We start from the raw sequence: 20,014 nt of genomic DNA, 5'->3' as shown, positions 1-20,014 counted from the left end.
TGTGAAACACCTCCTGCATGGTCACTGCCATCTGCCCTCAATGCAAGATTGCAATTTACAAACCTGCAGTGGGAAATTGGTATTTCTGTCTGATTGACATTTGACAACTCAACTACATGGTGTCTAGATTGGATGAGCTGGTATTTGAAGAATAAGTATGACAATAAATGTTTCATGGATTACAATTATGCTCAAAGGATTTTCTTATAAATTATAAAGTGAAATTTTGGGAAATGTGTCTACTTCATTTGTCAATCATTGTACAGTATCAAGTCTGAACTGATGCGGTACTATTTCTGGATTGAATTAATTTTTTGTATGTGATTGGACAATGCAGTTGGAAAAACTGTTCAATTAATGATCCACTTCCAGCAACAGTATTTGCTTTCTTTCTGAAATTCATGTAATTCCAGATATGTGCTCCATATGAGGCTGAGAAGGCCCGTTCTATATTCCCCTTTTCCCAGTGAACGTAGTAGCTCCCCCATGCTAGATATGGGACTGGATAGAAACGATTTGTGATCCATATAGAGATGCCATTGCATTCCTTGCCAATGAAGGTGGCTAGTTTACTAGTATTGCACCATTTCTTCAGCACACGGGTGATCAGTCGAGGACCCTGTTGACCCCAAATATCCCCATTGTAATGGGCCACAAAATCTTCCATGCAATTCCACAAAAAGGTATGGTGCTTATAATGGAAACCAAGTGCCGCATTATTGACAGTTTCTGTGCTCTCTGGACATGTAAAATTAGCAAACGGCATAGATCTCAGTGATATAATGTCAGTGTCCAGGTAGATTCCTCTGTATTTCCAGAGCAGTGCCAACCTGCAGCCATCAGCAAGTAGATATGTCCAGTGCCTCTCCTTTTCTGGTTTTACCTGTGGTATAATGGATAAAGAAACTTCTGATTTACTAAATTGTATTCTTTCAAAAACATCTCTTGTCCAGACTGTGAGTCTTAATGAAGCTAAAGACTGTTCAGTCAGACAGCCCAGTGTGCAGTGGCCGCAGCCAACACACAAAAACACTACAACCAGTACTCCGAGGGAGTGTGTGAAATGTTCGCTCCACACAGTCCCACTCTGCAGAAAAGGAATGTTCCATCCAGGGACACACGTAAAAATCGTCCAGCCCTGTCCTTCGATCCCAATTAATATGGTGGTTTCACTCCTTGGGAAAGAAATTTAACCTGTCACCCTAATTACTCACTGAGAAAGAAAGTTGTAGTATTGTAAAGGTAGAAACAAGTCATTCAACACATCTCATCCATCAGCTGACTGCACTCATTTATACTAATCCCATTTGGAGTCACACAATCCAGAATTAAACAGTTTTACAGCACATAAACAGGTCCGATAGCCCAAATCTGCCAAAATGACGACATCCATTTGCCTGCATTTAGCCCATATCCCTTTACAAGGGGATCCCACCCTATTTTATGTCATGGACCTTTCCATGGATCCCTTATTGGGAACCTCGGCCTTTCCTGTCCAAGTTACCTGCTGTAGCCTTCTCCATCTTGACAATTCAAGAGCTTGTCCAGGCACTTCTTAAATATCATCAGTGTGCTAGCCTCCATTACTTTCCTATTCCAGGTTAAAACCTGGAGTTAAACTTAAGAATTTCCTATGGCTAATACCAGTTTATTTCATGTTTTTTTTTTACTATCTGCCCTCTCTATCTACCTTATTATTTTGGATATCTTCATCACATCAGATTTCAGCCTTGGAATTTGAACTGTCTACAGTACACACCATTCACACTAGATTTGGACATGAAGTATACACACAGACTGACAATGTCCTCTGTGAATGCTGATTTGGATTGCTGAAGCTGGTCACATTTTTCTGCCTCAGAAAGATTACTGGCAATTCACAGTCCACTACAATATTCGTTGCACTATAAAGAGGGTAATTCAGACATCTGGAGTTTCCCACCGTGTGACCTACACAGAAATTTAGATGATTGCAGGAAAGCCAACATATAATAGCTATAAGCTGTTATCTTTTATTTTGTCTTTTTTTGGCTCCATATAATTCTTTCTGATTTATCATAATATCATAACTTATCATACCTACTGCTGCTGAAAAACTACAAATTTCATGACATATGTCTTTCTCTCTAAAGAGTAAAGCACTAGCTCTCTTAATCTCTGATCATATTGCATACTCTCTAAACCAGGCAGCATCCTGGTAAATCTCCTCTGTACCCTTTCCAATGCTTCCACATCCTTCCTATAATGAGGCAACCAGAACTGGACACAGTACTCCAAATGTGGCCTAACTAGAGTTTTATAGAGCTACATCATTACCTCGCAACTCTTAAAATCTATTCTTTGACTTATGAAAGCTAACACCCCATAAGCTTTCTTAACTATCCTATCTACCTGTGAGGCAACTTTCAGGGATCTGGGGGCATGTACCCCCAGATCCCTCTGCTCACCACACTACCAAGCATCTTGCCATTTACTTTGTACTCTGCTTTGGAGTTTGGCCTTCTAAAGTGTACCACCTCACACTTCTCCGGATTGAACTCCATCTGCCATTTCTCAGCCCACTCTTGCATCCTGTCAATGTCTCTCTGCAATCTTTGACAATCCTCTACACTATCCACAACACCAGCAACCTTTGTGTCATCTGCAAACTTGCCAACCCACCCTTCTATCCCCACATCCAGGTCATTAATAAAACTCATGAAAAATAGGGGTCCCAGAACTGATCCTTGTGGGTCATCACTAGTCACAACCCTCCAATCTGAATGTATGTCCTCCACCATGACCCTCTGCTTTCTGCAGGCGAGCCAATTCTGAACCCACCTGGCCAAACTTCCCTGGATCCTATGCCTTCTGATTTTCTGAATAAGCCTACCATGTGGAACCTTGACAAATGCCTTACTAAAACCCAAGTAGATCATATCCACTACACTACCCTTATCTATATGCCTGGCCACCTCCTCCTCAAAGAACTCTATCAGGCTTGTTAGACATGATCTGCCCTTCACAAAGCTGACTGTCCCTGATCAGACCATGATTCTATAAATGCCCATAGATCCTATCTCTAAGAATCTTTTCCGAGTGCTTTCCCACCACAGATGCAAGGCTCACAGGTCTATAATTACCTGGACTATCCCTACTACCTTTTTTGAAGAAGGGGACAACATTCGCTCCACTCCAATCATCCGGTACCATTCCTGTGGACAACAAGGGCATAAAGATCATAGCCAGAGGCTCAGTAATCTCTTCCTCTGCCTCGTGGAGCAGACTGAGGAATATTCCATCAGGCCCTGGGGACTTATCCATCCTAATTTATTTTAGCAACTCCATCATCTCCTCTCCCTTAATTCAACATGCTCTAGAACTTCAACCTCACTCATATTGTCCTCACTATCATCAAGTTCCCTCTCATTGGTGAATACCAATGACAAGTATTCATTGAGGACCTTGCTCACTTCCATAGCCTCTAGACACATCATCCCACCTTTATCTCTAATTGGTCCTACCTTCCCTCCTGTTATCCTTTTGTTCTTCACATAATTGAAGAATGCCTTGGGGTTTTCCCTTACCCTACTCACCAAGGCCTTTTCATGCCCCCTTCTTGCTCTCCTCAGCCCCTTAAGCTCCTTTCTTGCTACCCTATATTCCTCGATAGACCCATCTGATCCTTGCAACCTAAATCTCAAGTATGTCGCCTTCTTCCACCTGACTGGATATCCATTTCACTTGTCATGTATAGTTCATTCTTTATCCTCTTCAATGGGAAGAATTTATCCCTAACATCCTGCAAGAGATCCCTGAACATTGAGCACATGTCATAGTACACTTCCCTGCAAAAACATCATCCCTATTCACATCTACAAGTTCTTATAGCCTCATAACTTGCCCTTCCCCAATTAAAAATTTTCCTGTCCTCTCTGATTCTATCCATTTCCATGATAATGTTAAAGGCCAGGGAGCAGTGATCACTGTCCCCCAGGTGCTCACCCACTGAGAGATCTGTGACCTGACCGGGTTCAGTATCTAATACTAGATCTAGTATGGCATTCTGCCTAGTTGGCCTGTCAACATACTGTGACAGGAATCCATCCTGGACACACTTAACAAACTCTGCCCTGTCTAAACCATTGGAACTAATCAGGTGCCAATCAATACTAGGGAAGTTAAAGTCACCCATGATAACAACCCTGCTATTTTTGCATCTTTCCAAAATCTGCCTCCCAATCTGTTCCTCAGTATCACTACTGCTACCAGGAGGCCTATAGAATACTTCTAATAGAGTAACTGCTCCCACCCATACTGACCCAAAAGAGGATCCTGCTACATTACCCACACTTTCTGTAGCTGTAATTGTATACTTAACCAGTAATGCCACCCCTCCTCCCCTTTTCCCCTCTCTTTCTTTTTACAATATTTTTATTTTTATTCAGAAGAAAAAAAGATTTACAGTGTGCAACACATAAATACATCTCAACATAACTTGTGTACATTCATATATTGTAATAAAATTGAACAAAATGTTATAGCATAACACATAAAGATATACCACTCTGTAATCAGAAATTTAAAGATAGGTCATACATCATAAAAGAATTTTTTTATATATAAAAAAGTCAACCCCCTACCAACTACCAAAGAAAAAAGCTGATGGATGACAATGGATAATTAGAGAAAAAAACATATTCACTTTAGAAGAGAAGATAAAAATATACATAAAAGTCTGTGCACTGTTAAACTTTATCAATTGGAAAAGCAATTTAGGAAAAGTCCCCAAATATCATAAAAAGATTGTTTCGAATTTAAGACTGAGCAGCGGATCTTTTCTAAATTTAAATACGACATAATATCACGTAGCCATTCCCCTCTCTCTTTCTCTCTTTTAAAACACTGAAATTCAGGAATATTGAGAATCCATTCCTGCCCTGGTGCCAGCCAAGTCTCTGTAATGACCACTACTGTCATGGTCCGGATCGGTTCCCCTTTAAATTTAGTTAGGTTGCGATCCGGACCATTGACGCCTTGTTCCCTTCTATGTCCGTTTCACGCGTCCCTTGAGCTTGGCAATCAAGGTAATCTACCCTCGACCCGAACTGGCAACTTATAAGCCCCTGGCTTTAACCATTTGGGACGAAAGTGTTAAGAAGCTTTGACAAGTCACCGTCGCTGTTATGACAAGCCAGAGTGATCCAGCCCGCATCGGAGTACCAGCAATTCACCTTCCATCGCCAGAGTGGGTCCGGGCAAGGTCAATCTACCAGGGGTGAGTTTAAGGCGGAGTCCTGACTCGTCATTCATGCCCCTTGTCTGTGTCTACCCCTAGAAGAAGAGCCCCGGCTTGGTGCCTGATCTGAAGGAGGAGTCCTGGTTCAAGATTCCTTGTCCTGTGTTTTGGTGTCCACGTTTCTGGCTGCAGCGATCCATGGTATCCAAGTGTCTGGCGGCGGTGAATCAAGGTCCAAGTCCAAGGGCCGTGGCTGTCCATGCTTCCCCTGTCCCAGTCATGGCCGCGGCCATCCCAGTTCCCTGTTTCCAAGTCCAAGGTCCGCGGTGATCCTAGTAGCTAGTCCCCTAGTCCGAGGTTCGTGTTCCTCTTTGTCCTCCTTGATTTCCCGATCTTCTGTGTAGCGTATAATAAACACTATTTTATTGTACCTAAGAAAGACGTGTTTGTGTCCTGCTTGTGGGTCCTCTCCCAGCACCCTTGTCCCCACCTCGTGACAACTACATCATAATTCCATGTATGTATCTAAGCTCTCAGTTCATCACCTTTATTCCTGATGCTTCTTGCATTGAAGTACATGCACTTTAGCCCTTCTGCCTTTACACCCTTTATTCTACTTTCCTCAAAGCCTCTTTATATGTTAGATCTGGCATTACTCCATGCACTAAACTTGCAGCTCTCGCATGACCTTTATCCTCCTCCACCTCACTCTCTGCTCTAACAGTCTGGTTCTCCTCCCCCTGCAACTCTAGTTTAACACCCACGCCCACAGCAGCACTAGGAATCCTTCCGCAAGGATGTTCGTCCCCCTCCAGTTCAGGTGAAACCCGAACATATTTTTCTATTCTTTAACTGTTCATGGAGGGTCAGGAAAACTTAGTTGTTGTGCGCACAGGTGTCGATTGTATAAATTCACGTGTTCCATTGAAACAAAAAAGGAACTTATCAGTAATTACAGATATTCTGTCTCTCTGATCATTATTACAAGGAATAATTAGACCACTGTTATTTGGAGCCAGAACTACAAGTAGCTGGTAATGAATATTAGTGTCTAACAGCACTGACGAATCTAAAACAAACATTGGAACTGTTTGATCCCAGTGATCCAGCACATCCTTTGGGAAATTAGAGTATGGGTGAAGGAAGTGTAGAAACTAGCTTTTAATTTTAAGAATTATCCAAAGGCAGCTAAAATGTTTTCCCTTCTAGAAAATGCACGGGATATTGTCTGGGGAATTTGGGTCAATGCAGAAGCCAGCAGTGTGTTACACGGACGTGGCAATAAGAACCCAAGTGTAGGACTCTGACACGGAGGCAGGATCAGGGGGCAGAATCTCCGTAGTGAGCGCAGAATCGAGACCAGGCTGAGTCAGGACTAGGGAGGCTCGATTCACGAAGAGATACGGGGTTGAAGACTTGGAGCAAGGTTCCTCCCTTTCTGAGAGTCAACCAACAATCTGGCAAGGGCTGACCGGTGCTGTCGGGGTCTTATCCTCCGGTGGCTAATGGAAACCAGGTGCTGATGATTGAGGAATTGAGAAAGATTGGGAATCAAGTGTGGGGATTAAGGACCAATTAGAGAGGAAAGGGAAAAGGTGGGAAATGCCAGCCAGGACCATGATAGTACTCCCTCCTCAAAGGTAGCCTCCTGGCGACTTTCCTGGCTTGTCGGGATGGTCTCGATAAAAGTCCTGGATGAGGGAAGGGTCCAGGATAAATGAAAGGGGAACCCAGGAACGTTCCTCTGGCCCTACCCTTCCCAATCCACCAAGTACTGGAACCCTTTGCACCTTCGGCGTACATCCAATAGTTGTCGGACAGAGAAGGCTGGATGGTTGTCAATGATTCGGGCTGGTGGGGGAGTATCGGGCGGTGGACACAAGGGGCTGGTGGGGGAGTATCGGGCGGTGGACACAAGGGGCTGGTGGGGGAGTATCGGGCGGTGGACACAAGGGGCTGACAGAGACTGGTTTAACTTGGGAAACATGGAAGGTAGGGTGGATGCCTAGGGAACTTGTTATCTTCAGTCGGACCGCCGTGGGATTGCTAACCCGTTCGACCCTGAACGGACCTAGGAAGCGAGGAGCGAGATTTCTATGCACATTCTTCAGCGGAATGGCTTTGGAGGACAGCCATACCAACTGCTCAGGTTGGCACTCCGGTGCCGGGGTCCAGTGTCAGTCGGATGTCTCCTTGTAGCGATGTGTTGAACGGGCTAGGGCCGCGCGTGTCTCCACCCAAATCCTGCAGCACCGGTCAATATGATCGCGGACAGATGGTACAGCAATCTCTGCGTCCTGTGCGGGAAACAACGGGGGATGGTACCCCAGTGAGCATTCGAACGGGCGTTTTCCTATGGCTGATCTCACGAGGGAGTTGGACGCTCCAGGTGTCTGGGTTGCTTTCGGTCACATAACGCAACGTTGCTTCCAGGTGTTGGTTAGCCCGCTCCGTCTGTCCATTAGTCTGGGGGTGGAAGCCGGATGATAGGCTGACTAATGCACCCAGGGCTCGGCAGAATGCTCTCCACACTTTGGAGACGAACTGGGGACCTCGGTCCGAGACGATGTCGGCGGGGATTCCGTGGAGGCGGAAGACATGGCGGACAAGGAGGTCAGTGGTCTCTTGGGCCAGGGGGAGTTTTGGTAGACCTACAAAATGCACAGCCTTAGAAAATCTGTCTACCACGGTAAGGATGGTCGTATTCCCGCGGGATTTGGGCAGATCCGTAACGAAGTCCAGCGCAATGGGCGGCCAAGAACAGGCAGAGGGTGAAGCAATCCCGCAGGCGACCGATGTGAGGCCTTTCCCTGGGCACAAGTGGGGCAAGCCGCGACGTAGGAGCGGGTGTCTGCCTCCATGGAGGGCCACCAAAAATGTTGTCTTAGGAATGTCAGGGTTCGATTACTTCCGGGGTGGCAGGCAAATCGAGACATGCCCCCACTAGAGGACATGAGATCGGACGTATTCGGGCACATGGAGACGGTGGTTGGGTCCCTTACCTGGGTCCGGGTCATCTCGTTGGGCTTCTTTTACCAAGGACTTGATCTCCCAGGTGAGGAAAACCACCACGCAGGACAGGAGGTATGACCGTTTCCGGACTGGAGGTGTCCTCTCTGGAGTCACATTGGCGGGAGGGCGCATCTGGCTTTCCGTTCCTGGACCCTGGACGGTAAGTGATGCCCAACGAACCTGGCGGGAGTTCAGGCGCTTGGCGGTCTGAATATACCCCAGGTTTTTGTGATCTGTCCAGGCAACGAATGGATGCTCTGCCCCCTCCAGCCAGTCCCTCCACTCTTCCAACACCAGTTTGACCGCCAATAATTCTCGATTTCCCACGTCATAATTCCGTTCCGTGGGGGACAATCAGCGGGAAAAGACACAGGGGTGAAACTTTTCATCCGTACCCGACCGTTGGGACAGGACTGCTCCTGCCCCGGAATCTGAAGCGTCCACCTCCACGATGAATTGTCGGGACGGGTCCGGATGGATCAGGATCAGGTGGTGAAGCGTCTCTTTAAGCTATAGAATGCTGCTTCTGTTTTGGTTTTCCAAGAAAAGGGTGTGGAGGGCGAGGTAAGCCGGGTGAGGGGGGCTGTAGTTTCTGATAAAACGGCGGTAGAAGTTTGCGAACCCCAGGAACCGCTGGAGTTGTTTGTGGGTCGTGGGCCTAGGCCATTCCTCCACCGCACGGATCTTCTCGGGGTCCGCTCTCACCTGCCCGCCTTCGATGATGTATCCTAGAAAGCTGACCGAAGGGACATGAAACTCACATTTCTCCGCCTTCACAAACAGTTGGTTTTCCCACAGCCTCTGAAGGACTCTACGGACATGGCGAGCATGTTCTTGCAGGCTATGGGGGGGGGGGGGGGGGGAATCAGAATGTCGTCTAGATAGACGAACATGAAACGGGTAATGAAGTCCCTTAACACATCGTTGATGAAGGCCCGGAAAACGGTGGGAGCATTAGTAAGGCCAAACGGCATTACAAGATATTCAAAATGGCCCAGAGGGGTGTTAAAGGCTGTCTTCCACTCATCCCCTTCCCGTATCCTAACGGGGTGGTCGGCATTCCGTAGGTCCCAGCTTGGAAAAGACGGTCATTCCGTGTAGCGGGTCAAAGGCTGAACTAATGAGAGGTAATGGATACTTGTTCTTAATGGTGATATTGTTCAAGCCTCGATAATTGATTCAGGGGTGAAGCGATCCATCTTTCTTCTCCACAAAGAACCCGGCTGCCACAGGGGAGGAAGAGGGCCTGATGAGGCCGGCTGCGAGGGACTTGCCCAGGTATTTCTCCATGGCCTCCCTCTCTGGTCGCGATAAATTATAGCAGCGACTGGTGGGCAGTGGGGCCCCAGGGAGGAGATCGATGGCACAGACATAAGGGTGGTGCGGAGGCAGAGCAAGTGCTCGTTTGCTGAACACCTGTCCCAGGTCGTGGTATTCAGCGGGTACCCGCGAGAGGTCAAAGTCTTCGGAGACCGGCGGGGTCGCCGGAGCCTCCCTGGGAGGTGGGGCCGACCGTAGTCAGTGGGCGTGACATGCCGGACTCCACCTGGCTATCCTCCCAGCGGTCCAGCCAATCTGGGGATTGTGTTGGACCAGCCATGGGTATCCTAGTACCACTGGGGCTTGAGGCGAGTGGATTAGATTGAATCTAACCTTCTCTTGGTGGTTACCAGACAGGACTAGTGTTAACGGTGGAGTGCGGTGGGTCACCCTGGACCTCCACGGGGGTGGTGAGTGGTTCTCGAGGGATTCCGGCCCAGGCGGCTTCGGCTTCATCCATCAGATTCCCCTCAGCACCGGAGTCTATCAAGGTGGGCAAGGACAGGGACTGTTGGTTGTAGGTTACCCTAGCTGGGATCTGCATCTGGGTTTGGGGAACTGAAGGGAATGTCGTCTGATTCACCAGAACCCTTGGAGTGGGGGCAACACTAGGAGCGGACAGGGAAGAGAGGCTGGCCCAAGATGGTAAGGTGGGCCATAGGATGCCCCGAGGGGCGGGCCGACCTGCCTTCTCTCTCCGACGTTCTCGAAGTCGGTTATCTAACCGGGTGGCTAGAGCGATCAAAGAGTCCAGGCTGTTCGCGTCATCCCTGGTCGCTAATTCATCTTTTATCTTGTCGGAGAGACCCCGTCGAAACACTTCCAGTAGTGCTTCGTCATTCCACCCAGAGTCGGCCGCTAATGTTCGGAACTCCACGGAGTATTTCGCTATGCGTCGCGGGCCCTGACAGAGTCCGAAGGTGCCTGGCGGCGTCCTTCCCACGAATGGGCTGTTCAAAAACCTTCCTCATTTCGGAGACGAAGGTGGAGAAGGAGGAACAGATCTCTGGCCGGTTGTCCCAGATCGCGGTGGCCCATGACAAGGTATCCCCTCGTAACAGCCCCATGATGTACACAGTCTTTGATCTGTCCGAGCAGTAAGTATGTGCCTGTTGCTCAAAAACCAGAGAGTACTGCAGTAAGAAAGCCCGGCACTTCTCTAGGTCCCCAGCGTAGGGTTCTGGTTCGAGGACATACGGCTCTCAAGGGGATCTTGTTGCCGGTTTCAGGGACACAGACGGTCCAGATTGCCTGGAATGGTTGGCCGGAGTTCTCGGGGGTTGAGGCGGACCAAGGAAGATGGATAGCCAGTCCACCCGCACACTGACTTCCCCACACTTGTGGCCGGTATATGGAGGTGTTCGGTAAATTCCCTGTAACTTTGTGGGCACCCAGCAACTAGCCCTGGCGGGCCAGGGCCTGTTGCACGGTATCCGAGTCTGCTGGATTCATGGCTGGCCAGATTGTTCTGTGACACGGATGTGGTAGGAAGAACGAATCCAAGTGTAGGACTCTGACACGGAGGCGGCATCAGGAGGCAGAGTCTCCGTAGCGAGAGCAGGCTGAGTCAGGACTAGGGAGGCTCGATTCACGGAGAGAAACGGGGTTGAAGACTTGGAGCAAGGTTCCTCTCTTTCTGAGAGTCAACCAACAATCTGGCAGGAGCTGACCGAAGCTGTCGGGGTCTTATCCTCTGGTGGCTAATGGAAACCAGTGCTGGTGATTGAGAGGAATTGCGAAAGATTGGGAATCAAGTGTGGGGATTAAGGACCAATTAGGGAGGAAAGGGAAAAAGTGGGAAATTCCAGCCAGGACCATGACACAGAGAGATTGTAAATGGGAAGTAACAGTGCTGGAATGCACTTTTGCCCAATCTGGGAAGCTGTTGTCAGGGGCAGGACAACACTGAAATCTGCTGTTTCATATGTGGTTTTATAGGTCATTATACTCAGAACTGTACAGTGGACAGTTCATCTAGTTTAAATCCGAACAAAAATCAGAGTTACAGAAGGGTCAGAATTTGTTGAAATTATGAGTAATGTAGGGCTTTCATGCTTTAAACTTGTTATGTTTACTTGTGAATGGTGAATAATATCCAACATTTCTTTGTTTTGAAGTCTTAGAGTAACACATTTCCCCAATATTTTAGCAAAGGTATAACCCTTTGGAAAAAGATTTTCTGGAATGGTTTAAAGTGTGAATGGTTTGTATTGTTACGAACCCCGTAACTGGATCAATTACCAGCAAAGATAGAGAGGCCCATTTAAGTCTGATGATACTATTTTTAAAAGTCTTTATTTATAAAGGGGCACAAAAATAAGATTAATACAGACATTCATATAAAATACATTATCAATACTCAATCTAAAAACGTGGGTATAATAATAATCATCAATTAAGCAATAGCTCTATCGTTTGTCTAAGGGATATTGTATTGTCTGATGGAAAGATAAAAGTCACTGTCCTTTCAAGCTGCAGCTATTTGGGTTTAAGAGAGACGGTTTTAGACTTGCCCAGGACTTTTAAAGGCCAATCCGTTGCGTCGGAAGAGTGGATTCCCCGTTGTTAGTTCCAAGTCATTTTCCGTGGTACCAGCCACCAGCCCCAGGCAAAGGAACCGAACGCACGTGGCTTCCTTCAAATGGCTTCCCGCTATTACGGGATCGCTAGCGTTTCTTCTGGTGCATCTCAAAGGGGTTGTTCCCCCAGACCCTCTTTTATACTTCCTCACGGGGTCTCAGATGTCAATCAGGTAGGGATGATGCAATCACTCTCTCAACCAGCCCACTTTGCCTGAGGGCTTGCACGTAGCATAGTCCCCAATCCACAAACGTGGTCTCCAGGAGACAATGGCCAGGTCTCTCTCATTTCCTGTGAGCCAACCCAATAATGCTCTTGCGATTCTTCCAAAGGAGGGGGCTTCCCCGCCCCCTTCGGCCCCTCAGAGCTGTGGTGCATTCAGAGAGCAAGAGCTGTTTTAAGAGACTGTGTTCTGAAGAGATTGCATCAATGTATTAATGTGTGGGGGGGGGGGGGCACAAAGCAGATTTTTTTTCTTCTCCTTGGTCCTTTGGAAAGTGTTTAAATGCTTTTCTTGGTGGGAATTAACTTTATGTTCTAAGCTTTGCAGTGACTTGCAGAAGGATCTGATAAATTCCACATCTTCACCACCCAGAGGCTTTTAAATTGCTCCCCATCTCTGTTCTTAAGTGTTTCCTTCTATTCTGATGTTGTGCCCTCAGGTCCTAGACTCTCCTCTATTGGAGATTCAAAGTCAAGGTAAATTTATTATGTATATGTCTCTATATATTACCAGGAGACTGGTTTTATTTGCAGGCATTTACAGGAAGATAATTCTATGGGACTGACTTTTGAGTCAAATTAGACTTTCTTCAGGTGCCTATTCTTGAAAAGATGATAATCTGCCACATATCTGGCCTCTTTCTCTGTCTCTACATATGATTGCACCCACTTTTCTGACACAATTCTATCTAATTTGGGTTGCAAGAAGTCTAATCCTAATAAGTCCTCCAAACATCTCAAGCCTCTTCTGGTCTATTGGGGTGTAACCTGTTGATGAAGACATTGCATTCCTTGTTATCATCAGTTCATAAGGCAACATCACCTGCTCTGTTTTTCCATGTTGTTGCATCATTTTGGCCATATTTTTCAATGTTCATTTTGTCCTTTCCACAATTCCACTAGACTGGTTTATAGAGTATAGCAATTTCAACACCGCAAACTTCCCTTCATGATGGTCTACTCCATCCTTAACATGTACATCTTTGTGTTCCTTAAACATTTCTGACCCTGCTGCTTCTAATGTTATCTTCTGCTCCTCCGTTAAATCCATGGCCTTAAACAGTTGTTCCTTCTGTCTTCCCATCTCTGCGGCTTCCATCCCTGCCCATTTAAAGCACCCTGCTTTGCTAACTCATTAGCATTCCCATTCCCTGCAGGGAACAATTTTGAGTGGGGTTTCATCTTTATGACTCCCTATTCTTCCCCCTTTTTTGCTGTCAAATCCTGACACCCATGTGGCTCTCCAGTACAATAAAGATTATCTGCAAGGAAGGTAGAAACTTTAAAAATGAGGAGAATTGATGGAGCCACTGTGCTCCTTGTTATCATCAGTACATAAGGCAAAACCACCTGCCCTGTTGTTCCATTTTGTTGCATTATTTTGGCTATATATTTTTCATGTTCAGTTTGTCCTTTCCTCAATTCCACTAGACTATAGTCTATAGAATATAGCAATCCCTGCTTGATCCCTAAAAGTGCCATGGCATCTTGCATTGCAAGGGAGAGCTGTAAAATGAGTGCCTTGATCCAATTCTATACTCTGAGGTAATACCCAGAGAATGAAAACTCTTTCCAATAAGATTTTTACATTGGCTTTGGCCATGTTTGCCTTCACTTGGAAAGCTTCCACCTACTTGGGAAAGACTCTACCATGACAAGGTACCTGTATCCTTGTTGGGTAGCAAAGGTGCAATGTAATACATCTGCTAGTTAGTCCAATGTCCCTCTACTGAGATGGGGGTGTCAGAGTGCTCCTTATTAACATTTCTATCAGGATTGTATTGTGCACAAGTCAAGCGATTCTTGAGATGGTGCTCCATGCTGTCATTCATCCTAACCCACCAACACACCTCCTTTATCTTCTCCAGGGTGCTATTAGCTTCCTGGTGTCCCCATAGATCATAGTACCAATGGATCATTTGATTTCTTCCTCCATCTGGGAACACAAATTCCTTTCATATTGGATTAATCATCCTTGACATGTACATCCTTGTGCTCCTTATACATTATCCTGATCCTTCTATTACTACTTATTTTTTTTTTTATCTTTCTTCTGCTTCAACAAATTGTTCAACAAAGCAAAAATTAGTGGGTAGATAGAGGATTGGGAAGTTTTTAAAAAAAACTTGCAGAGAGCAACTGAAAAAATCATTAGAAGGGAAAAGATGGAAAATGAAAGGAAGCTAGCAGATATCAAAGTGGACAGTATAAGTTTGTTCAACAATGTTAAAAATAAAAAGAAAAATGAGAGTGGATATAGGACCACTATAAAATGAAGCAGGAAAAATAATAACGGGGGACAAGGAGATGTCTGATGAATTCATTGAGTGTTTTGCTTCAGTCTTCACTGTGAAGGACACCAGCAGTATGCCTGACGTCGTAGTCTATGAAGGATTAGAAGTGGGTGCAGTTACTGTTACAAGAGAGAAGGTGCTCAAAAAGCTGAAAAACCTAAAGGTACATAAGTCACCCAGACCAGAGGATCTGCACCCTAGGGTTCTGAAAGAGGTATTGTTAGAGATTGTTGTGGCATTAGAAATGATTTTTCAGATATCAATGGACTCTGGCATGGTGCTAGATGACTGGAAAATTGCAAAAGTTACTCCACTCTTTAAAAAAGGAGGAAGGCAGCAGAAAGGAAATTAAAGACCAGTTAGTCTATGTGGTTCCTCAGTGGTTGAGAAGATGTTAGAGTCAGTTGTTAAGGATGAGGCAATGGAGTACTTGGTGACACAGGACAAGATAGGACAAAGCCAGCATACTTTCCTTCATGGAAAATCCTGCCCAATGAATCTGTTGCAATTCTTTGAGGAGATTACAAGTAGGATAGATAAAGGGGATGCAGTGGATGCTGTATAGTTAAGAGTCCATGATATTACAGTAAAGTTACTAACATGATTAGTGCATTGACTGATTGGTAGGAGGCAGCAGATTGGAAAAAAAAGATCCTTTTCTGGTTGACTGCCAGTAACTAGTAGTGTTCTGTAGGGGTCGTTGTGAGACCACTTCTTTTTATGGTGTGTGTGTGTGTATCTATGTGTGTGTGTGTGTGTATATACACACACACATGATTTAGATGATGGAATAGATGGCTTTGTTGCCAAGTTTAGAGATGATACAAAGATTAGTGGAGAGGCAGGTAATGTTGAGGAAACAGTAAGGATGTGGAAGACTTAGATTAGGAGATGACAAGGAAGGAAGACAAGACAAGGAAGTGGCAAATGAAATACAATGTTGGAAAATGCACAGCCATGCACTTTGGTAGTAGAAATAAATGTGTGGATTATTTTCTAAATGGGGAGAAAATCCAGGAATCTGAGATGCAGAGGTACTTGGGAGTCTTGCGTAGAATACTCTAAAGGTTAACTTGCAGGTTGAGTTAGTGGTGAGGAAGGAAAATGCCATGTTAGCATTCATTTCAAGAGGTCTAGAATACAAGAGCAAGGATGTGATGCTGAGGCTTTATAAGGCACTGGCAAGGCCTCACCTTGAGTATTGTTGACAGTTTTGCGCCCCTCATCTTAGAAAAGATGTGCTGGCATTGGTGACGGTCCAGAGGAGGTTCACAAGGATGATTCCAGAAGTGAAAGGGTTATAATATGAGGTATATTTTATGGCTCATGGTCCATACTCGCTGGAATATAGAAGGATGGGGGGGGGGGGGGATCTCATTGAAACCGTTCAAAAGTTGAAAGGCCTAGACAGAGTAGGTGTGGACAGGATGTTTCCCATGGGATCTCAAACTCAAAATCAATGTTTCAAATGTCTTGAGCAACATTTTTTATATTCTGTAAATGGTGCAATTTTATTAATATAAGCAACTTTTAGAATTGCTCCTCAAATGTTCCAATCTTTCTTAACTGTAAACTTTAAATACTACATTTAACTGTCCACCATTGAACAAAGCATATGAATGCCCATTTCCCTTTGAAACGTGAATGCACAGATTTCCATCTGAACCCAGATTTCACACGTCCAGTGTAGAATCAACATTCCGCAAAAATCAATTTCATGGAAAGCAAACAAAGAAACACAAATCAAAAACAATACAAGGCAAAATACAAAAATGCATGCTTGCACTGTTCTTCCTTCAGAAACTTCCACAAGTAACTGCAAGAAACTTAAAACAGTTAATGCTCACTATAAAAAAAACACATTTTCCAAAGAACTGAGAAAAAAATCTGCCTCGTGGGGAATCACCAACACTTTAACACATTGGTTCCTTCAGAGATTACGTCAATCCCTTAAAACAAGACACACACAGACACAGACCTCTCTTTCAAGTGAACTCACATGGGGTCACATTTTACCAAGTTAAAATGTACAAACCATTCCAGAACACTTTCTGCAGGGTTAAGCCGTTGCCCAAATATTGAAGAAATGTGTTACTCTATGACTTTAAAACAAATATGTGTTGGAAGTTATTCACCATATACAAGTAAACAACATTTAAAGCTTAAAAGCTTTAAAGCATGAAATCCCCACATATACCATAAATCCAACAAATTCTGACCCTTCTGTAGCTCAAATCTGATTTTTGTACAGATTTAAATTAGATGAACTGTCCACTATACAGTTCTGGGCATAATGGCACAAATACAACGTATGAAACAGCAGTTTGCTTTTTCCTCTCCTCAGCCCCACTCACGAGCCTTCTCCCTCCACTCAAGAACTGATTAAGCTCTGCTTTATTTACACCCAACAACCCATCCTCCACAGCTTCCTGTGGTAACAAGTTCCACAGATTCACTACCTCCTGGCTCAATCTGTTTTAAATGGATGCCCCTCTATCTTCAGGCTGTGCCCTCCTGTCCAAGACTCCCTCATCATGGGAAATATCCTTTCCACATCTACACTTTCAACACTGGAAAAGTTTCAATATGATCCCTGCCCCCCCATCCTTCTAAATTTCAATGAGTACAAACCTACAGCCATCAAATGTTACGTGTATGATAACCCTTTCAGTTCCAGAAGCATCCTTGTGAGCCTCTCCAATGCCAGCACATTGATGCGGAGCCCAAAACTATTCACAATACTCAAGGTGAGGACTCACCAGTGCCTTAAAAACCCTCAGCATCAGACCTTTGCTCTGAGATGCACTGAGACAAAATGTAGAATGAAAATACCAAGAATAATAGAGTATCGAAATGCCATTGGATGACCATGATGTGTCTGGCCAATTAAATTACCAAAAATAAATACATTGAAACCTCCCAATTTAACAAGGTCTTCAGGAAAGGTAGAAGAGAATGAGGAAGGCAGAAATTAGTAAAGGATTCACCAGAGATCACTGGAGATGAATAATTCTTAATAAATATCTATAGCAATTGAATTTTAGTTTAATTGTTCAGTTCTATGACAAACATAAAGCCCAAAGTAAATTAACAACAGTTTTCAAAACAGTCAACAAAAAGGTATGCACTCTTTATCGATGTACCGGAGATTTTCAGGCTTCTGTATTTCTGACCAGGTGATGTCGAGAACATTGCATTTCACATAATTTCCCCACACACACTGCATTAATGGTGCTATTGTGAAAAAATAATTTGAGTCAAAGAATTAATTTACTAAATGAAATCATATCTTGTCATTGTTTACCTTTTGATACCAGCCTTTTAATGGAGTCCCTTCGAACAGTTCAGCGAGATTCAAGGGTAGAATGGTGACATTCCTCACTGAGGAGAGCAATGGGATGACTTTGTACTCAGACTGTGGATACTGGTTCAAGTTGCCACTGAATCCCTTCATGAAGTAATAGATTGGTTTGTCTGGGTTTCGGAGAGCAGCAGACTCCACTGAACACACCACTAATGGTGTCGGCTCTACGTTGTCAGTCGACTCCACAAACATAATCCCGGGTTTCTTGCCTGGAGATGCAAGATCAGAAACTTTTGTGCCAGAATTGTTTTTCATCAGGACTATTCTGAAGTAGCTTTGAATGAAATAATATCTGTCCAATTCCCAGCATTTGTACAGTACAATTGCAACTGCAAATATTAAGACAAGAAAAATCCTCTTCTGCATGGAGATCATGTTGTGGGGTTGAGATTTTCTTTCAAAGAGTCCTGAGAATAAAAGATGCAAATTCTTTGAATGCATTGCCCATATTATTTAAAATGTTCACTGCCAGCAACAAGAAGGCTGGCTGGCTGTTCCCAAGAACAGATATGGGTGCATTTGCAGTAGATGTTGAAACAACTTGTATTTGATATGTCTAGACTGGTACTTGATACGTCTAGACTGGAGCAACTGAATTTGTTTACATAAGCAAGAACCTTTTTTTGATGTTCAAAATAAACAAACAAACAGAAACACAATAATCCTGTAATGTGTTATAATCTCTTAACTGAGACTAATAGCAATTGAACAGTCGTATGTTGTTCATTCTTATTGTTACGACCGTAGCCCCCTCCTTTGTGAGAATCGCAAGGTCACTTGTTGGGTTGGGAAAAGAGACGTGCAGGCTGGCTCGTTTCCCCGGCGATGTAAAGCTACAGGACATGGCCATTGTCTCCGGAAGACCAAGTTGTGTATTGAGTACTGTACTATTCATTGAAACCCCTCAGGGGATGACCAGAGTGGGCTGGTTGAGGGATTGCATCATCCCAACCTGATTGACATCTGAGACCCCGTGAGGAAGTATAAAAGAGGGTCTGGGGAACAACCCCTTCAGACGCACCAGAAGAAAAGTTAATTGACCATGTAACAGCAGGAAGTCATCTGAAGGAAGCCACGTGCATTCTATTCCGTGGCTGGAATCGGTGGCTGGAACCATGGAAAACAGCTTTTAGCTAACAACGGGGAAGCCCGCTCCCCTGACTCAAGGGATTGGCATCTTAAAAGACCTGGGGCAAGTTTAAACCGCATCACTTTTAAACCCAACAATGCTGCAGCTTGGACGAACTGATAGTGACTGTTATCTTTCCATCGGACAATACATTAACCCCTAGACAATGATAGAATGATTTCTTATTGATTATTATTATACCTGCGCTTAGATTTAGTATTGATGATGTATATTATCTGTATGTTTGCATTAATCTTACCTTTGTGCCCTTTATCAATAAATACTTTTAAAAATAGTACCATCAGACTTCAACGGACCCCTCTATCTTTGCTGGTAAGTGATCCAGTTATGGGACTTCGTAACATTATAAACTTGGCTTAGAAGAAAGAGGGGAAACGTGGAATGCAGGGTAGACAGGGGAAGTTTGATGCTGTTGTTGAAGGTGCAGCAAGCAGAGAGAGGTCAAGAATATACGGGTCTCACTTTATCACAAAGGACGTTTCAGCCTTTGCTACTCCACAGTGAATTCAACCTTTTCAGGTCCTCAGTCTTTGATTTTGTATCAGAGTGGAGTAATTCTGGTACAAGGCTATAGCATTAATTCACTGTTCCTCTTTTCACAGATGCTGCCTGAAGTCAGCAAAGGGAATATTCCTGTATCAGTCTGGGCAACAAAACAGTGAAAAGGAAAATATTTTCTGGCAACCATTTCACGTTTGGTTGACTGTCAGAGAGAAAATCAGATTTCTCAGTTTTTGACAATTGTTGGTACTGAATCAAGTGCTGGGCTCTGGTCAGTCCTTTATGCTCTCAACTCATGAGTTAAAAGGACAAAGTTTATTTCTTGGACTTTACTTTGTTTCTTTGCCACTGCC

At 44.6% G+C, this 20,014-nt stretch overlaps 1 protein-coding gene across 1 annotated transcript; it reads right to left on the bottom strand.

Moving 5' to 3' along the window:
- Positions 1-268: 268 nt before the first annotated feature.
- LOC132403725 (alpha-1,4-N-acetylglucosaminyltransferase-like) lies at positions 269-18,385 on the bottom strand. Its single transcript, XM_059987342.1, has 2 exons — positions 17,951-18,385; positions 269-883 (listed from the first exon to the last, which is right to left on the bottom strand). Exons 1-2 carry the CDS (start codon positions 18,383-18,385, stop codon positions 269-271), a joined length of 1,050 nt encoding a protein of 349 aa, XP_059843325.1.
- Between the last annotated feature and the right edge of the window lie 1,629 nt (positions 18,386-20,014).

Source organism: Hypanus sabinus, chromosome 2 (assembly GCF_030144855.1).
Source record: "Hypanus sabinus isolate sHypSab1 chromosome 2, sHypSab1.hap1, whole genome shotgun sequence".
In the NCBI taxonomy this organism is placed as follows: Eukaryota; Metazoa; Chordata; class Chondrichthyes; order Myliobatiformes; family Dasyatidae; genus Hypanus; species Hypanus sabinus.
This window is presented reverse-complemented; position numbering and strand designations above follow the sequence as displayed.

Excerpts from the sequence above, each read along its gene's own strand:
- LOC132403725 (XM_059987342.1), bottom strand. The coding sequence starts at position 18,385 with ATGATCTCCATGCAGAAGAGGATTTTTCTTGTCTTAATATTTGCAGTT. Across the intron at positions 884-17,950 it reads TAAAAGGCTGGTATCAAAAG|GTAAAACCAGAAAAGGAGAG; the intron begins GTAAACAATGAC and ends ATTATACCACAG.